The sequence below is a fragment of the Chelonoidis abingdonii genome, chromosome 3, assembly GCF_003597395.2.
Source record: "Chelonoidis abingdonii isolate Lonesome George chromosome 3, CheloAbing_2.0, whole genome shotgun sequence".
Lineage (NCBI taxonomy): Eukaryota > Metazoa > Chordata > Testudines > Testudinidae > Chelonoidis > Chelonoidis abingdonii.
Window position 1 is genome coordinate 121,903,965 of NC_133771.1, and position 20,043 is coordinate 121,924,007.

The 20,043-nt window shown below is 42.8% G+C and overlaps 2 protein-coding genes across 2 annotated transcripts in view; one reads left to right on the top strand and one right to left on the bottom strand.

The window, feature by feature from the left end:
- The window catches only part of CNKSR3 (CNKSR family member 3), a 98,334-nt gene that overhangs the window by 59,428 nt on the left and 18,863 nt on the right, over window positions 1-20,043 (bottom strand). The window lies entirely within an intron of this gene.
- On the top strand, window positions 2,085-3,478 carry LOC142046523 (uncharacterized). The gene is made up of 2 exons (XM_075063477.1): window positions 2,085-2,616; window positions 3,288-3,478. The coding sequence occupies exons 1-2, from the start codon at window positions 2,085-2,087 to the stop codon at window positions 3,476-3,478; spliced, it is 723 nt and encodes a 240-aa protein (XP_074919578.1).

A 20,043-nucleotide genomic window follows, 5' to 3' on the forward strand; every position in this document is an offset into this window, starting at 1 on the left:
CTTGGTTTTCACACCTAACTGCTAGAACAAGGGCCTCATCCTCCCTGATTGAACTAACCTCGTTATCTCTAGCTTGCTTGCTAGCATATATATACCTGCCCCTGGAAATTTCCACCACATTCATCTGATGAAGTGGGTATTCACCCACGAAAGCTCATGCTCCAAAACATCTGTTAGTCTATAAGGTGCCACCGGATTCTCTGCTGCTTTCATAGCTTTGTTATTTAACAGAACTAAATATGTGGATATTTACCACCACAGTGGCATAAGCTCCTTCCATAATCTCAAATAATTTATTAAAAAGGCTAAAGGTTTAATATTGAATTGTAGCATGACAATTTAACGAGAAAAATACAGCCACAGTTTCATACTCCAGCGAAAAAGGCTAGCAAACATCAGTCCCTGTAAATAATGCTACCAAAAAACACAGACGGGGTGAACTGCACAGCTGTTCATGCAGGTTTTAATCCAGGTTGTGATACAAACAGCAAGCAGCAATGCACTCAGATTTATAGGTCCAGATTGAAGCATGATTTCTAACTGCAGAGTTTTCACCAACAAGACAAACACGTACTCAATAGAGGCAGACAGTATCAGAGCACAATACTGTACTGAGTGAAAGACATCTCTGGGAGAAATAATGATTTAAAGACCTGTGGCCCATTCCCAGGGAAATCTTGGCTAAAGCTCAACCAAAATTCATTTTTAAAATTGCTCACTTTCAGAGAAATCCTAGACATAACATTATGGGAGCCCTGGATCTTTCGTTATCTTCAGCTAGAGTTATAAGTCATTTCCATAGGGATTTTCCTGTTATTTATGGCCTAGTTTTAAGTTTTAGAATTACAAGCAAAATAGAACTTTAATACCTGGAAAGCTATATAAATAGAAAAATGAACTGTACTGTCACATCAATGTCCAAAAAAAGATAACGACGTAACTTAATTTGGCTTTAACCGGAATGACTTAATAAAAACATTTGGCATGAAGATATCGATTAAGAGCCAACCATGAACCTTCGTCACACTTGACACTGAAAAATAGGTCGTAACACCACCACAAATGTAATACTACAAGATCTAAAGTGCAGCTGTGTACGTTTGCAAGAAACTATTGGCTATACACCGAAAATATAGACATTGCTAGCAGAGAGAGTCATGTAGTACACACACATCTCCCAAGGGCTTCAGAAGCCAAAAAACCTGTCAATTGCATGCATTCTATATAAAGATCATCCCCAATCATTATATCTGCACATGTTGGCTGGTTTTGGTTTTATTTAGCATGTGCATACACAGAAAAAGAGACATACATGCTTTCCAGTATGAGACAGTAAGGACTTCTAAAAGCCATTCTATGCTATTCATCTTATTCCTCAGCCCAATCAGTTTAACATGCACTGCGGGTAACATTTGGGCTTGATCCAGGAATTACTGGGTGAAATGGCCTCTGTTATGCAGAAGATCAAACTAGATGATGATAATGATCCTGTCTGACTTTAATATATATTAATCTGTATCACACACATTTATAAGACTGTATTTACCAGTAACAAGTTGTACATAGTGACATAAAGATGGCCAGAGTTACCTACATTAGTCACATGAAAGGCAACGAAGCGGCACCATATAGCATTGCAGTAGGAACATCAAGAGCACCAGACCTGTGCATTATGCAGGAAGAGAACTAAAGACAACTCTATGGGCCTGGCTACAATTGCGAGTCAGAGTGCATTAAAGCAGCCCAGTGTGCTCTAACTCACGACCGGTCCACACCGGCAAGGCACAAAGAGTGTTCCGACTCCGTGGCTACAGCGCTTCGGGTACTCCACCTCGTTTGATGCACACCCGCTGGAGCACCACAGCTCCAGTGCAGACGCCCTGGTCTGTTAATGCGCTCTGATCAGCCTCCAGAAGTATCCCACAATGCCTGTTCTAGCCACTCAGGTCATCACTTTGAACTCTACTGCCCTGCCCTCAGGTCACTATCAGACCTACCCTTTAAATTCTCTAGGAATTTTGAAAATCCCCTTCCTGTTTACTCAGCCAGGAGTGGAGGCTCTCAGCAAATCTTTCCAGGTGACCATGCCTCCATGCACCAGGAAATCCCCAGTATGGAGCATCGGTGAGATGCTGGACCTCAGTGTTTGTGGGGAAGAAGCTGTCCAAGCCCAGCTGCGCTCCAGCCATAGGAATTACGATACCTTTGGGCAGATATCAAGGGACATGATGGAAACAGGCAATGACCAGGACGCACTGCAGTGCAGGGTTAAAATGAAGGAGCTGCAGAATGCCTATCACAAGGCTTGCAAGGCAAACCGCTGCTCCGCTCCAGTGCTGCCTCCGCGACCTGCCGTTTTTACAAAAGAGCTGGATGCAATACTTGGGGGTGACCCCACCTCCACTCTGAGTACCACCATGGACACTTCAGAGCCCAGTCCAACAAGCCAGGAGGAAGAGAAGCAGGAGCAAAGTGACAGCAAGGGTGCTGAGGTGGAGGAAGACACTCCGGCATCCCTAGATGGATGCAGCCAGAAGCTGTTCTCAAGCCAGGAGGAAGGTAGCCAGTTGCGGCGGCCGGTGCTTCGGGAAGGACAAACACCAGAGGAGGTGCCTGGTAAGTGGCTTTTATTTTGGGAAGAAAATTGTTCAGTGTAGGTTCTTGGGGCAAGGAAGGTTAGGGCTGCATGCATGCCTAGAAGCAGAATAGGGTGTTGATGTGCTCTCTCACATCGCAGTAATCGGCCTCAGTGATCTCTCAAAGGTCTCTTGTAGAACTTGGGCAATGCGCTTGTGCAGGTTTCTTGGGAAAGCCACTGTGGTCCTTGTCCCAGTCAGGCTAACATGTCCACACTATGAGGGGTGGGGTGGTGGGGGAGGACCATTGCTGCACACAGGTCAACTGCATATGGGCCAGGGCAGAAGCTGCATTGTAGGAGACAACCTTCCCTTGCTTTCCAGGTCACCCTCAGCAGTGAGATATTTTCAAGGACAAACTTCTGTAGAAAATGTGGGGACAGTGTTCAGTATAGGGGCCCCCTGCATCTGTTGGCTCTCCCCAAGGCACAGAAACCCAGAGGACAGTACAGCCATGAAACAGTCATTCCCTCTGGATCCTGTGCTTACTCACCATTTTGAGGATCCCGTAGGTTATGCGCGCTCACTTTGGGATTGGCAAACTATGCTATTTCATAGACTGTGCTTGCCCTCTTTAAGTGTGGGGGAATCATTGCTCTGTTTGGTGTGAACAATGCTGCCTCTGTTAAGTGTTGCATTTTGCCTTTACAGATGCAACCTTGAGATCTCAGCTGTCCATGTTATCACCAGCCGAGAGGCTGCAAAGACTCAGGAAGAGGCCACATAGAAGCAAAGAAGACATGCTGCATGAAGTGATGCAGCAGTCACTTAATGAGAATCTAAAAGTGGAGGAGTGGAGGGAGAACGATAGGAGGATCCACCAGCAGAATGCGCATTGCTGACACAAAAGCGCAGAGTTCCGGCAGCAAAGCACAGGTCGGCTGATAAGCATCCCGGTGTGCCAAGTGGGTTCAATCCAGGCGCTCATAACCATGCAGCGGAGCACTACGGCGCCCGCCGCTCCTCTGCAGCCTTTGTCCCAAAACTCTCTTCCTTGAGCCCCCATGTCATCTCCAACCCACTTTCCCCAACATCCAGGTTCTTATCGCCATCAGCTGCCTCCAACACCTGTAGCTTCACTACCCAGCCCTGGAAACTACGACCCTTACCCACTGCACTCAACTCCCATCATCATGCAGTATAGCCATCTTGAAGTGCAGCACTCATTGAACAGCACTGCAGACAGGAAGGCTGAGTATGATAATAGGACATACGCAAATCTGTGATTGTACCGTTCCCCACCCTACCCCCTTGCCCTTTCTGTTTCCAAAGCAGCTGCGTTTCTTTTCAACAAATGGATTTTTTTGGCTTTGAAAACATTCTTTATTATTGCATGAAGTAAAAGATACCTTAGCCCAGGAAAGCAACAGGCACTGCAAGTAAGCGTAGCAAACACAGATTCCAGCTAACATTGGAACCACTGTACTTCACTCCCGTGCAGGGCACCAGACATTACTGGTGGCTTTCAACCTCAAGGCATCCCTCATCCTTGCAGCCCTGCGCTGGGCCCCTCTAATAGCCCTGCTCTCTGGCTGTTCAAATTCAGCCTCCAAGTGTTGAACCTCTGAGGTCCATGCCTGAATGAAGCTTTCACCCTTCTCTTCACAAATGTTATGGAGGGTACAGCATGCGGATATCGGCCAGGTCCAGCTTCCCATACAGAAAGCACCAGCGGCCCTTTAAACAGCCAAAAGCATACTCCACAGTCATTCAACACCAGCTCAGCCTGCTGTTGAACTGCACCTTGCTCCTGTCAAGGCTCCCTGTGTAGGGTTTCATGAGCCATGGCATTAAAGGGTAAACAGGGTCTCCAAGGATCACAATGGACGTTTCGACTTCACCTACAGTGATCTTCTAGTCTGGGAAAAGAGTACCAGCCTGCAGCTTCCTGAACAAGCCAGTGTTCCGAAAGATGCTTGCATCATGCACCTTTCCAGGCCAGCCTGTGTTAATGTCAATGAAATGCCCACAGTGATCCACAAGCGCCTGGAGAACCATAGAGAAATTCCCCTCTGATTAATGTACTCAGATGCTAGATGGGGTGGTGTCAGAATTGGAATATGCATCCCATGTATTGCCCCTCCGCAGTTAGGGAAACCCATTTGCGCAAAGCAGCCACAAAGTCATGCACATTACCCAGAGTCATGGTTCTTCTGAGCAGGATGTGACTAAATGGCCCTGCAAACTTGCATCAACATGATTCCGACAGTAGACTTTCCCATTCCAAACTGGTTAGTGACTGATCGGTAGCTGTCTGGAGTTGCCAGCTTCCAGACTGCAATAGCCACTTGCTTCTCCACCATCAGGGCAGCTCTAAATCTTGTGTTCTTACGCCACAGTCTGGGAGCAAGCTCTTCACACAGTCCCATGAAACAAGCTTTTCTCATCTGAAATTTCTGCAGCCACTACTCGTCATCCCAGACTTGCATGATGATGTGCTTGTTTCCCAAGCCCAAAAGTGGCGTTCCACAGTAGTGAGCATGTCCGTGAAAGTCCGTGTTGTATGCATTACTCGAGTCGATACCATCGTCTGAGTCCACACTGTCAGTTTGGATCTTAAGGAGTAACTCAACTGCCAAACGTGATGTGCTGACGAGACTCATCAGCATATTCCTCAGCAGTTCAGGCTCCATTTCCACAGACCAAAAGGGAAGACAGAGTGTGCAGCACAAAAAACACTGAAAGATTGTGCCAAATGTGCATGGAAGCAGAGGGATTGCTGGGATGAGAACCAGTGCATCACGGTGCATTGGGACAGGACCCAGACTGCCCCACACCCTCCGCCCCCTTCCCATAAAGCACAGTGTCAGAATGGGAAGAAGTGCTCTGTGGGATAGCTGCCCATAATGCACTGCTCCCAATGCCACTGCATGTGCTGCAAATGTGGCCACACCAGTGTGCTTGCAGCTGTCAGTGTGGACAGATGGCAGCGCTTTCCCTACTGCGCTCTACAAAGGCTGGTTTAACTCAAAGTGCTCTACATCTGCAAGCACAGCCATGCCCTACAAGTTGCTTGGTTACTTCCCACATCTCTCTCTCCCCTTATGAGGTTTGAAGGCAGCTAGCAAGGATAGCATAATCTTGGCGATATGCATTATTTCCCTCATTAAATTACTTTAACAGAAATACAGACAAAATTGTCAAGGTTAGTCGAATAATATTAAGCACCTGAATGCACCATACTTTAGGTGACTATTATGTAGCCTAGTTTTCAGAGCATATAGCCATAGCCTTTGTCTAGGGAAAAGCGGATTCATTAGGCTGGACTTAGTTACTACATGCTAACTAAAGTGGACCTAACCTCAACCTTTTTCCTAGAGCAGCGGTAGGAAAGTTTAGGTCAGGATTAGCTAGCACACATTAACTAAGTCTGACAAAGTTGGCCACTTTTCCTAGTCAAGACAAAACCACTGACTTCATCTTTAAATTCCTTTAGGCACCAAGGTTGAAAATGGCTCAGTGAGATGGAAAAGATGAGTGTGCCCCTCTTTAAGGATTTACTACTCCAACTTTAGTAGCCAGACTCTTCCCTGAGACACTGAATACTCAACTTGTAACAGGCAGAAGCACAGGAATTACAAACAAGGCCACATCCAGGTCTCAAAGTGCTGGCAGCAGGACATGCTGTTGGCAGCTCTTCAGTGCTAACTCCTCACTAATTCCTACTTGTGCCAAAACCAGGGGAACTGACTGGAGCAGTGGTGCCCAAACTTTTCCTGTCACACGCCCCTCCCCAGTAATGCAATCTGCCTGGGCCCCCCACCCCACTCTCCATTACTGCATAGTTGGCTCAGCAGAGGAGCTTGGGCTGAAAGTGGAGCTGGGGCCAGGGTAGAGCTGAGGCTGGAGTCAAAGGTGGGCTGGGGGCAGAACAGGGCTAGGTGGCACTCCCTTCCCACCAACCCAGGACCCACCATACGCCCCCTCCCCCCCCCAATGTTCCTCCACTCCCGCCAACCCCCTTCAACTTCCCTCAGGGACTCTTCCCCCCAATGTTCCTCCACTCCCGCCAACCCCCTTCAACTTCCCTCAGGGACTCTTCCCCCCAATGTTCCTCCACTCCCCCCACACACACAGTTTGCAGTAACACATGCAGATACACAAGGAAAAAATTGCATCTAGTGTTTGCATCGAATTTAAATGTCACTGGAGGAAGCGGCTTTATGGGCTGCTCTGGCATTTCTCTAATCTGCTACATATGTCTAAATCTTAAACTAAACTTGTTAATGTGTGGAAAGGTTAACAAATGTAACAAATCAGATGAAAGCAAAGCGTGTCCACATGTTCACTGCAGACACCTGGCACTTCTATTTTCAACAAAAATTACTTACAAAACCAGCTTTCAGCAAATGCATGCAATACACATTAAAATAAAGTATATCTGCACTGCATAGGCAAGCCCAGGCAGTCTCATGACCAACACCACAAAGTGGCATTGCTGACAGCATTACACATGACTCTGTAGATTAAAAAACAAAAACAAAAAAAAACCAACCCTATTTGTGGCAAGATAAATCCACCTGCATCCCTAACTAGTGTACAGCATGAATGAGACAAAAATCAAATGAATGGGCGCGCATCCCAGCACTATTAAGGCACTTCCAGGCTTTTTACTTAAATTGACGTACAGAGATGCTTAGATGGCCGGGGGTGATGTAAGCCCCAACTGCAGCACTGTTGGTAATACCCAAACATTTCTCCACAGCAAAGGGGGATAACGGGTGGAAGAGGCAGAGCTCAAGGGAAACGGGAGACTTATTTTTTTTTAATATAATTAAATGTCGTGTTTAAATGAGTCACTATAACCAGTGCCACTGACATGGTTATACTGCCATCAAGTCAAAAATGTGACCCAGATCTGGTTACATTCTGTATCTTTCCCCAGTTCACTATCACTTGTATTTAACATCCACTCATTCCCCCAGAAAAACAAAAACAGTAACTACCCATACCCATATACACATTACACCCTACAAAATGTTCTGTATGCTGACTACCCAGTTTAGGTGAAGAACTTATTAACAATTTCAGTCAAGCTCCTCCAACAGTAATCATCTCAAGTAATTGTTGTGATGTAGCCTATTGTTTATCGCAGCCTATTAGTGAAATCATCTGGCTGACCGAAAACACATGGCTGGGGAAAACTGTCTGCAAATAAATAGCTTTTAGCACGGTGACAGAACAATTATCAAAAGCATGTGTGTTTTAAAGGGGAGGCAAAACAGAAATATTCTATTAAAAGATATTCCACAAGTAATATCGATAATGATCATATAGATATATCTAACAAGACCTTACAGATTGTGCCATGATCAACAAGACCCAGTCAGAACAATTAGCAAGACTGGTAACATATCTAAAGAAAAGGTTGCATTGATTTAACTATGGCCTTGTCTACACAGAAAAATTATACAAGTTTAACTAAAGAAACTGATTTTAGTTAACTCAGTGCAACTTGTATATTTAGACTAAACCACATCAGAGTTCTCTCCAAACCCACATACCTCCTCAGTTTAATGTGGTATGTAGACTGATTTTCACCTCAAAGGACCCTTTGAGTTTACCTGAAATACAAGGCACAGTCAACCAGGCTACAAGTCTCAGTGCACTACTTTCAGCATGGCTGAACATCAGCATGATCTTCTCTACTGGCTTCAGCAATGTAATGCATGATCTTGATTATAGCTTTTTTTACTCAATGAACCATTCAGCAACAGATGCCTTTTCATGGATCTCCTCCTATATCAGGACCCAACCCTATTCTCCATCTTTTTATTATTATTATTTTGGAGACTGCCAGGAAGAACTCTGTTTCACACAGGGCTTGAAAACTCAGTTATCCCGGAAGAAGAGAGAGTTTTCCCAGGTGAGTGGTGTCGAAGAGCTACTGGATCCTCCCCTGGCAGCTGGAAGCAGAAAATAGAAGCCTGTGCACAGGAATAGAGTGACATCGGCATCGCTTCTGCGTTAAGGCTGAGTCTAGACTAAAAAAATGCTTGCATTTTAAGACGTTAGTTAACACATTTTAAACTAAGTTTTAAACTGACAATTACCCCTACTCTACTAAGATGACATCTCACTCAGAATTTTAAGGAAGTTTATGAAAAAAATTATGGAGGTTGCTTGGAAATCCACCCCTCCCGCTCCTGACTGTTGAGTGACTATCTGAGAGGAGGCAAAGCCATGGGCTAAGCTCTAACTGCCCCACTAACCCTGATGGTACACTCTAAGTGCCTACAGTACATTAACAAAGTCCAAGCAGGCTAGGATGGTGAATCCAAAAGCACCTCAACCCATTCATAAGTACCACAGCCTGCCTCTTACCAGCCCCTCACTGCACAATCTGCGCATGTGCCACAAGGGCAGTGGGGAAAGAACGCCCCAGGGTGTCTGTATCTCCTGGGCTGCTAAACTTCCCAGGAAACTTACTAGGAATTTTCCTAGGTTATCAGTGGTGCTGACTACCCCAACATCAGCTTAGAGCTCCTTGGACAAATAGTGCAGTAACATTCACAATTTTGCCAAACTCTTTCTGTAACCAGATTTCAAATCTGTCTCATATATATTTCAGAGTCCATTATACATAGCCCATGTCATACAATATGAAACCTAGCACCTTGTCACAGAGTGAACATTTCCCAAAATTCGAAGCAGTGGGTCCACAACAACTGGAGACCACAGCAGTCACCAGTGCCAAGCAAGATCCTGCTACACTGGAAAACATTCCCTAAGCCAGCAGCAGTCACTGCCTCACAAAGAAGTTTGTGAGAAGATGTCACTCCTACAACTAGCAAATACAGAAGTTTTGGCTAAATTAGCAAGACTGGTAACATCAGTAATACCCAATTTGAGAATTCAGTTTTTCTCAAATTTTTCCAGCTCCCATAACCATACTAAATTCAACCTTTTCATACCACTCAGTTTTTATCATATGCACAAGGCTCAGAAGAGAAAACTCTCCCCCCTCAAGAGTGGTCTTTAAATATTTCATCATTTCACTTTCAAAAATGAGCTCAAAATACTGTCCCTACTTAGAAACGTTTCAGAGTGTCACCCATGTTAGTCTGTATCAGCAAAAACAATGAGGAGTACTTGTGGTACCTTAGAGACTAAAATTAATTTGGGCATAAGCTTTCATGGGTTAACACCCACCTCATCAGATGCTATACTGCATAATGTATTTTTCACTCCATGCATCTGACGAGGTGGGTGTTAGCCCACAAAAGCTTATGCCCAAATTAATTTGGTCCTACTTAAGAAATTTACTCCCATGGTTATGAAAACCAAAGCATTGTTTTCCATTAAAAAAAAATTCTACAGAACAAACAGGCTTTGGTTTCCTGTAGTGAATCACATCACATTGAAGCCTTATTTGCAGTAAGAATGGTAGGCCCTATAATTCCAGCGGTGGAAACTGCACACAGAGCTCAGGCCTTTTTATCACTGTGTTACCACCACCAAAAGTGCTATTGACAGAGTAGCACCTAATTCAAGTCTACACCGTGGACTACACCATTGTCACCACCATCTGAGGTGAATTCTAAGTCAAACAACAGTGTCACATTCTTCAAGATAATATAAAACAATTAGCTAGATATCAGATGCATGTCATGCACTATATACAATCATGCAGCCTCACAACTTAGATTCCCAAGTTACTGGGAGAATAGGTCAGTCAGGACACTGTGAAGTGGCATTTAGCCTGCCTTCAGCTTGCACTAAAGAGAGGTGGAACATTACTTTTATGCCTCATCATCAGAGAGTAGCTCTTCAAATGAGCCCATCTCTCTCCCTGTTCCAAGTGCTCCGATTTTACACTGAAAAGGCAAAGACCAAGTGACATTTAAAATGAGACCTGCTGAAAGAGACAATGGAAATACATTTAGCACCACCCTCTACTATTTTAATTCGCTCAGCTCACCTGACTGTGAAAGTAAAGCTCAAGTAAATCACTACAAATACAGCCACAGACTGAAACACTAGCAGCAGGAAGGTTCATCCCTCTGCTATGCAGCTTAATGCAATATTCTCATCAAATCACAGTTGTAACAATTTAAGTGTTAATATTACCTTTTAAAACAAACTTGTAACACCCAGTTCGAGTCACCACTATAATATTAATACAAAGGAAGGCTTGCCACAGTTTTGAATTTCTCTCTCTCACACACCCCCACCCCCATCTTTAGGGGCAGAGGAGAACACAGGCACAGTTTGTGTCTAGTCAGTTTCTCTCTCTCTCTGTATAGTGAGTCTGTTTTTTACCTGCTTAAAAAGATCTTTCTGCAAACAGGATTTTTTTAACTTACTTTTTTTTAAAATGGCATTACTTTAAAGGGGGCTTTTTTAAAAATTGGAATTTTTTGTATAGTCATTTTAACATTTTAATTGGCGGTGTCTCTAAGATTTTGTGCAAACACAGAATTCTTAACTACACACATGTACGAGGGAATATAGTACCCTATAAATGGTTGATAGTTTAATCTCGGGGGGGCAGGCGTGTATCTTTTGTGGTGCACAATGGGGCCCTGATCCTGACTGGAGCCACTTGCCACTACTGCAACCTCAGTGTTAAGTACTAGTAATACACCTCTACCCCAATATAACGCGACCCCATATAACACAAATTCAAATATAACGCTGTAAAGCAGTGCTCCGGGGGCGGGGGCGGGAGCTGCACACTCCAGCAGATCAAAGCAAGTTCGATATCATGTGGTTTGACCTATAACGCAGTAAGATTTTTGGGCTCCAGAAGACAGCGTTATATCAGGATAGAGGTGTAACAGTAGTTCTGCTCATTCTAATGTTGCAGCAGTCATCAAAAGATCGTCTATTCACTTAACAGAGGCAAGGTGGATGAGGTAGTATCTTTCATTGAACCAAATTCTGTTGGTGGAAGAGAAGTTTCTATTAACTTAAGCACTGCAGGAACAGGCAGCCTTTCAGTCGCTTTTCTCAAATCTAACTGCTCTCCTCAGTCTGCTTGACTTGTAACTTAATACAGAGCCATCTTTTAAGTGCCAATTACTGCAGGAAGCCCTTCCAGCAATTTAAAGTTCAGGACATGGGTAACTACCAATCCAGAATATGGCTTAAGCAAACAAGAGTTTTTACATAGTCATATTTACACACGTTAATAACATTAACAGAATTCTCCCTTTTCATATCTTAGTGCTATGTTAGAGAGAGAGTAAGGGGGTGGGGGGGCAGCATTGCATTGCACAGAAGTAGTTTATCCCAAAGGTAAGATTCAGACAGAGCTAGCGTAGGCCAATCAGCACTGAAAACAAGAAAGGGGTCTAGGTCTTTCATTATTGAGATGTTGATTCCTTTGTCTGATCAGCCAATGATGCCAGCCACCATTGCTCACTTCTAACATTTTTTAACAAGTTCTTGGTGCTTTCTGCCATGCTGCCCCTCATGCTTAGGAGAAGTGCCTCATAAATAGCTGCAAAACTAACTCATTGTTCTCCAGCAATCTCCTTAAAACTTTCCTGTTGTGATGCCTACAAATAACGTGACAATGGTTTAGGCTGCTGGTATGTTGAGACCACTGCCTTTGTTGCTGACCAGTATTGTCTTTGTTTTCTTGTATTCCTCAGTCTATCTCCACCTGTTGTCTCTTGTCTTATACTTAGATAGTAACCTCTTTGGGACAGATACCGTCTTCTTGTTCTGTGTCAGTACAGCACCTTGCACAATGGGGGTCTTGCTCCGTGACTGGGGCTCCTAGACATTACAGTAATACAAATAATAACCGTCCACTGGAGTCAGAACTCTGGTTCTAGCAAGTGAAAACCTTTGTCTCTTTGTCATAAGGAATGTATCCACAATTTGTTTTTAATTTGGAAGTTCAAACAGTATTTTCATTTTATTTTCCCAAGTCTTGCTCTGCCATATTTAAGCGATTAGCAGCGGTTGATAGCTAGTGATTCTTATAGGAGAGGCATAAACAAAACAGCTGGTGATAACTAAATTGTAGGGTTGCTATTCATAAATGTTTCATGACATTTCTTAGTCATCTCCTAGATTGCTATCTCAAAGACTGGTTATCTGTCAACTTCAGCAGCTTTTGCCTTACTGCATCATATTCTTTGACTAGCTCATGGATGTAACAATAGCCGTGGCAGATTCCCACATATGTACATTATTCATATGTGCATATACAAAGGGGGGAAAAATGTGAGTAATAGACCTTGTTGCAATCAACCAGAACAGTTCCACATGGTAGCACAAGAGGAGGTTGCCCCATCTCTTCTTGGGAGCCAAGAAACAATTTTGCAACATTTACTCCTGCTTCCACTGTGGGAACAAGACATCAGAGCCTTAATTACTGTAGTTCGGAAAAGGAGCTCCTGTGACTAATGAACTACTTCTTAAACCATAAAAATACATACCCTTTTGAACAGAGTGAGCTCTTAATTGCATGATTTAGGTGAAGGCCTTAGAGCAGGGATTTGCTGCACCGCAATAACCACATGAAGTTACCAAGCACATAAACCTGATGTATGAGAAATACAAACAAGTAACACACAGTATACTAATACAGTTTTAAAACAAAATAAATTTGGGTTTGACCTGTATAAACTTACTATTTTTTTTTTTAAAAGGTCAAAGGCCCTAGCTATGTTTGCCAAAGTGTATAAACATGTCTCTTCCTGGAAGAAAGGTGTTAACCTAATTTCTCTGGGCCGTGTAACTGGAACCTAAAATATTAAGGTATTAGTTGACCAGCCATGAAGGTAAATCCCTCAGAAGCATGCTTCAAAGGGAACATTTTTGGTTTCAGTAGCCCATATGTTACCAAAGAGTATTGACACTGTAAGCGAGTGAATTCCACACTTCTCCATCTCATTTTTTTCCTTAAAAGGAAATTAACTCAAGATAGAGTTGTTAAAGTTCTCCTATTAGCAATGATGAGCAAGGACAACCAGATTGCTAGAGGCTGGGTAAATGGGATGCATTATGACCAGAAGCTGTCATGGACGTCTGCCTAAGTGACCTAAGTGGAATTGGTTGGTTGTTTTTTCAGTCCATTTGTCGGTGACCAGGTCATATAACAAAAGCCATTGCCACAGTTGGCATTGGTTGCTCACTTGTTGGGAGCCTCAGCATAGCAGTTACTCCTGGGGAATTTTACATCACTCTGTGCGCGCAGAATTCATGTCCCCTGCAGATTTTTTGCTTCCCTGCAGAAAAATTACTTTTGACGGGGGAAGCAAGGGGAAGCTACAAGAGCTGTCATGTGCCCCTCCCCGGCAGCCTAAGCAGGTTAGTTTGGGCACCAGAAGCAGCCAGTAGAGATGTAAATCACCGCCGGGGGGGGGGGGCTAGCAGTTGTGCATGAGAGAGGGAGACACTGTGTCCCTCTCGCTTGCTATAGCAGCATGTGCGGTGTGGAGGGGCAGGGTTTTGGGGTGTTTCTGAGGAGTTAGGTGTGGGGCAGGCTCTGTCCCCTCAGGCAAAGCAGGATGTAGCAGCCTGCCTGCTTAGTGAATTATTCCCACTATCTTTGTGAATTCTCCTGGAGTATAAAACAGGTGTAAAAGTTTTAAGGCTCCTTTACATTGCCAGAGTAGTGTAAAAGACAGTATGGCCTTATAAATGCTTACGGTGCTTCAGTGATTTTAACTAGTCTAAATTTTTGGACTAAAAAAAACTCCTGTCAAAATGTACTCTATGAACTGTTTGCTACTGACCTTTCTGGAGATGGTCAGTAGCCAATATAAATTGTGAGTTTTATCCCCCAGTCCTCATTTGCTCTTCAGTTGCCTATGTTGTAACACTGAGCACATGGCTGGACATATTTGTTGACTAATAACTAGAAATAAAGGGTCAAACCTAGCTACATTACTATTAGGCAAAAGGGTTTGCTCCCCATTCCCTTTCTCCATCCATTGCAAATAAATTACCAAAATATTTGAAACCAGAGTGATTATATTGTTTTTTTGTCAAATAAAATATGCAGAATTTTAAAATACTGTGCACAGAATTTTTAACTGTGCAGGATTTTTAATTTTTTGGCTCAGAATTCACCCAGGAGTAAGCAGTGAAGGATTTGAATGGGTTGGAAGCTGACCTATCTCCTCTGTCCTCGAATTGGTCCCTCCAGGTCAGAGTATAGTGAAGCATGCACTACCATCACTATATATGAGTAAATGGAAGACTGATTTGCTAGGGGTATCAGTCCAGTGTCTTTGACAAGCACTAAATTCATACATGCAAAGAAGGTGCAGGGGTGGAAGTTGAGAGAGAAAAATGGTAATTGGAGAAATTTAGTTCCTGCATACTCCCAAGTATTGGTTGTTTCTAATTCCATTAAACCCAGAATGGTAAACTTCTGGGATGCGGGGAAATTTCATACTTGTTTCCTGTTTCACGTGGGAGAGGTGGATTTCCACTGAGAGAGAAAACAATGAGTTAAAAAGATTGTACATGGATAAAGTGATCTGGCAATATTCTATAAAAATTTTCCTTGTCTTGTGGGCAGCTTCTCTTTCTATTCTTGATCATGCTATCTCTGGCAATCAAATCAATTGCCTATGAGGAAAAATAAGATGAGGGAAGTAATGCATTTTATCAAACTTCAATGCAATGTGATTTTTAAGTCTTACACAGCCTAATGTTGTTCCACCTTGTTCCTGAACACATCTCTGCCTACTAATCCTCTCTCTCAACATGCTTCCTCTTTCTCCTTATCCCAACCCTCTTCCCTGCTGCTTCCCTCTAGATATCTAGCTTTCATCTTTTCCTCCGTTCTACTGAATAAACTGCCCAGTTATCTTATTTCCTTCTCTACTGGCATTCCTGTAATTGAAGCAGTAGTTCCTGTTCCCTCTCTTCTTTGCTCTTAAATAGTGAGGAGCCAGCCTGGCTGCCTCCTAGTTGTTTTCAAAGCTCTTTGCAGTGAAGAACCCAGACAGCGTAGAAAGAACAAGGGAGGAGGAATGCCATGTGACTAGCTAGTGTTCTGTGGAACAGCAGTGGTTCATGGAGTGAAGATGGTTTGGAAACTGCTGATACGGACTGAGTCTTTCATCATTCCGCAGTTGGTGATGGCCAAATTCATTATTATGTGGTTGCTGTTATGACGACAACTCTCAAACCAGTTAGTAGTACGTCCCCTTTCTAATGAATGGGATCCACTTTGCAAAACCAGCATCACAACTGATATCCATACTGAACCTGCCAGAAGAGAGGCTAAGGATGTAGTGGGAATGGCGACTGAATGATGCTCCTAGTGGCTGTCTCTCTAACTCGGTGCTGAAGCTCATCACGGAAGGGTTGTAGGATGCATATATTACTGCTGCTTTGTTGCTGTCCTGTGGGTAGAGGCTTCAGTTTCCAGAGCTGTCAGTTTGGCATCTTGTAAAAACCTTCCTCTCTTTTTTAAAACTGCCACTAAAAATCCCTAGAAATCATGACCTCTCACAAATAAAAGTTATATTGATATAAAGAAGGCTACTATAGGGCAAGTAAGTGCATGGGAGAACAAAGCTGTTCGGTGAACAGTGTCCAGAAACTACATAAAATCAATCATCATGTAATTCAGGTGCTAAATATGAGGTAACAAAGAATCCTGAAACCTCTTAAATGTCAAAGTGACTTTAGTCCTCTAACCTTGAAGTTCTCTTTGGTTTTAAATTCTTCTCTCCCAAAGTAACACATGTTTGCACCAAAGTACTACTTGGAGTTTATACTGGTACATGTGTGCCATTTGGCATGATGAGCACTTTTGCATGATTTGGAACAGTGAAAATGTGAACATAGGCTGGAAATTTTAATATGATCACACCAATGTACAGGTGACCATCCAAAAATAAATCCTAGATTTTAGTTACCTTGGGTTCTTCATCTTTTTGGGTAGATGGAAAACATTAGGCCCTCTAATGCTTAGCTGAGACAAAGTGGGTAATGAGGAAACAGTCTAGTCTTCGAGTTTGTCGTCAAGATTAAATCTTTCCATATTCGAATTCACAGAGCTCACAAAATTTCTGGCTCAAACGTACTATCTTTTGATTAGCAGATACGTCAGTTGCTATAAGTTTCCATGCCTTTAAGTTTTATACAGACTTTATCCCCAACAGATGCAACCTTTTAAAAAGTGATGTGTAGTTCGCAGATTTAAAGAAAACCCCAAAACCAACACTCTAATTTTGCTAGGGATTTTATAGCTTTTTACTTGTTTTGAGTTAGTAGCACTAATAAAACTACTCTGTGATAGATGTGAATATTACTCCTATAAAAGACTGGGGGGAAGGAGAGAGCTTAATATATTGTTCTAGCAGCTTGGTTTTCAACCCGGAAAATGTGTTAGAGATGCAATACTGTTTTGTTAAGGAGAGTTAAAGGCAGCTAGGCTTGTTACAAAAAAGAGAACTAACAAAGCTATAAGTGTTTAGAATAGTAAACATGCAACATGGTTCTCCTTCTCCCACCTGTCTACCTTCCATTCTCCCAGTGTCTTGCTATTTCTCATCCAAGATCACGCTGCATTGATTTCTTAGGGAACTGTGCATCTTTTTTTATATATATAAATAAAAGAACGTTGTTATACAACCTACAATAGTTCTTACATTGTGCTAGGGGTACTGCTCCCCTCAAGTCATACTCCTGCTTAGAACTGTATGTGTAACTCAGTATTTTGGGATAACTATTAATGGACAACGTAGGACCTTTGAGCACCAATAGAAGGCTAAATCAAATAGAAAATTATGAATGACACTAAAACCCCCTAGTCATTAAACAAACAGAAGAACAATAAATGAACAATTGTATAAGAAACTGAAAGAGAAACAAATTTTTTCTTTTAAGTGACTCTAGAAACATGTAGAGGTGTAAGTGAATGGAGGACTGGACAGAAAACTAGGCCAAGGACCAGGATAAGTAGCAAGGGAATAGGCTGTAAAGGGCCTTGAAAATGGAGAAGTAGCTCCTGTTTGATGTGATAGAGAAGGGGAGCCAGGGATGCACGAAAGGGTGACATGGTCATAGCAATGGGCTAGGAAAATGATCTTTGCAGCAAAGTACATTTTTCCTGCACAGGTGATATCACAAGCCCTATCCTAATTTGCACAGAGACCAGTCTTCAGTCATCCCACTACTACAGAAAACTCGTTTTGTGAAACCTGGTTAAAACAGGGTTCACAGTTTTCAGTTTAGTCTTGTGGCACAGATTGAACCAAACTGTACTCCCAAATCATGCTAGAAACTTATCTCTCAGCAAGGAAGAAAGAGGAACTGAAGTGTTGGAGTATTTTGCTCTGAAGTGTATTTGCCGTTTTAAGTCTACACAGACACAATATGATTTGGGATTTTGAAGTGTACTTTAAGCATTTTAGCTTATTTTTAAAGACTGTGCTTAAAAAGAAATAATGCCAAAGGGCAGCCATGAGTCTCTGTGCTGTGGAGTTTTGACAACTACCGTCCCTCTGTAGAATTCAAGTCTGCACTCCAAAGCTATTTCTTCACAAAACTTTCCTTTGGGACAGATTATATAGATGCTCAATGCATGGAATAGCTATAGAACTGGACCTTTATAAATTATAAATAAATTATAGCCACAAGCAACTCCTTTCTTCGGGGCCCTGTGAAGCACAGAGTCCCCACTCTGCCCTCAACACAGAACAGGTTATTGTTCCAAGTTCATCCCTTTTCTGGGAGTTGCTTTTAGTGTTAACTTGTACAACAAAAACAATCGCCAGCCTAAATTTCCTTCTGAGTCAGGCTTATTCCTAGGGTTTCTCCCTGCAGGACCCCTCTGTCAAGCTCCTTAAATCCTCTGCAGCAGAGACAGACCTCAACTTCAGCCAAATATGAGATTTAACAAGAGCCACCTGCCACTGCTTTGCATCTGACTCCAAGCCCTCCATCAACATGCAAGGTTCTGGAACCAGCCATGCTGTTACTAGTCTATTTACCGTGCTGGAAAAACATTTTAAACCACACCACAACAGTGCAATAGTTTATGTTGACGAAAACAAAATGGCATGGTGCAATATGCTAAGTTTTGATAAGTCTGACATGCTAAGACATGTAGTATGTGTGATATTACACCCCATATTCTTCATAAAAATATGCCATATTCATATCATAACCGTAACTAAGACATACTTTATGCAAGATGACTCATGTAAGATATCATTGGAAAGGTTATGATTAACCAATGTGTTTATATAATTCGTTTGCATGTATCATTTCTGTGTCTAAAAAGTTAGGAATATTGACTATGTAACAACAATTGTTTATGTACTTGGGGAAAGGCCCACCAGACAGTAGGCTATCATCCGGAATGACCCAATTAAGAACGACAATAGAACTCTGAAGATACTAGTCTCCCACCTTCCTGAGGTGCTTCCTGGGACGCTGCATTGACACTACAAGGTCAGGTGATAATGTCACCTGATGAAAAATACCCCCTTGAATTCTGCTGGTACTTTCCCACTGTAAGGGAGATAGCGGTCAAAGGTAAATCCTTTTTAAGGGCTGGGGGTGGGAGAGGGCTGATGTGACTCTCCTCCATTCCCTATCCGAGGAGGACTGCTCAAAGAACCTGAAGGGAAAGGCATGGGTGAGTCCAGATTGAGACAGGGATCCAGTCTGTTTGAAGAAATAACTGGAACTCTAAGCTATTGAAACTTACCTAAAATAACATTTAAGGTGAGCAATTATATTTTGTAACCTGTTTCTTTAGTGAATCAAGCTTAGTTTGCGTGCTTTGTTTTATTTGCTTGGTAATCTGCTTTGTTCTGTTTGCTATCCCTTATAATCACTTAAAATCAGGCTTTTGTAGTTAATAAACTTGTTTATAACATAACCCAGTTTGTGCAATCCATATCTGAGTGGGGGGACAAGAATCTGTGCATCTCTCTCTTCACATTGAGGGAGAGGGCGAATTTTATGAGCTTGTGCTGTGCAGATCTTTCTATACAGAGCAAGACAATATACCTTTGGGTCTGCACTCCAAGGGAGGTGGACACGTGAGTGCTGGAGCAAGTCCCTTAAGCAGAGTCTTCCCAGAGCTGATCTCAGTGTCTGTCTTTCTGCAGCTGAGTGTTGCCCTGCCTGTGTGTTTGCTAAAGGAGGCTTAAAAACCTGGCTCATCAACACAGGGCAAAAGGGGCCCAGCGGGGTATCGCAGTACATCAGGAAGCAGCTTAAAAGGAGGCAAACCATCACAGTACGATTTAGCATCTACAGCATTAGTAATTTGATTTACTAGACTCCAGTGTGTTTGACTCTGAGATCAAACAAGAGCTGTACAAATCTTTCCTCATTCCCATATTTTTATAGTTGCTATAAAAAATTACCTATCTATCCTTTAATTATTCCACGTCATAAAGCCAAGAGGAGGTGTACATTGATTGTTACTTCTCAATATGGCCAAAGACCTTGCCCGCATACAAGCACA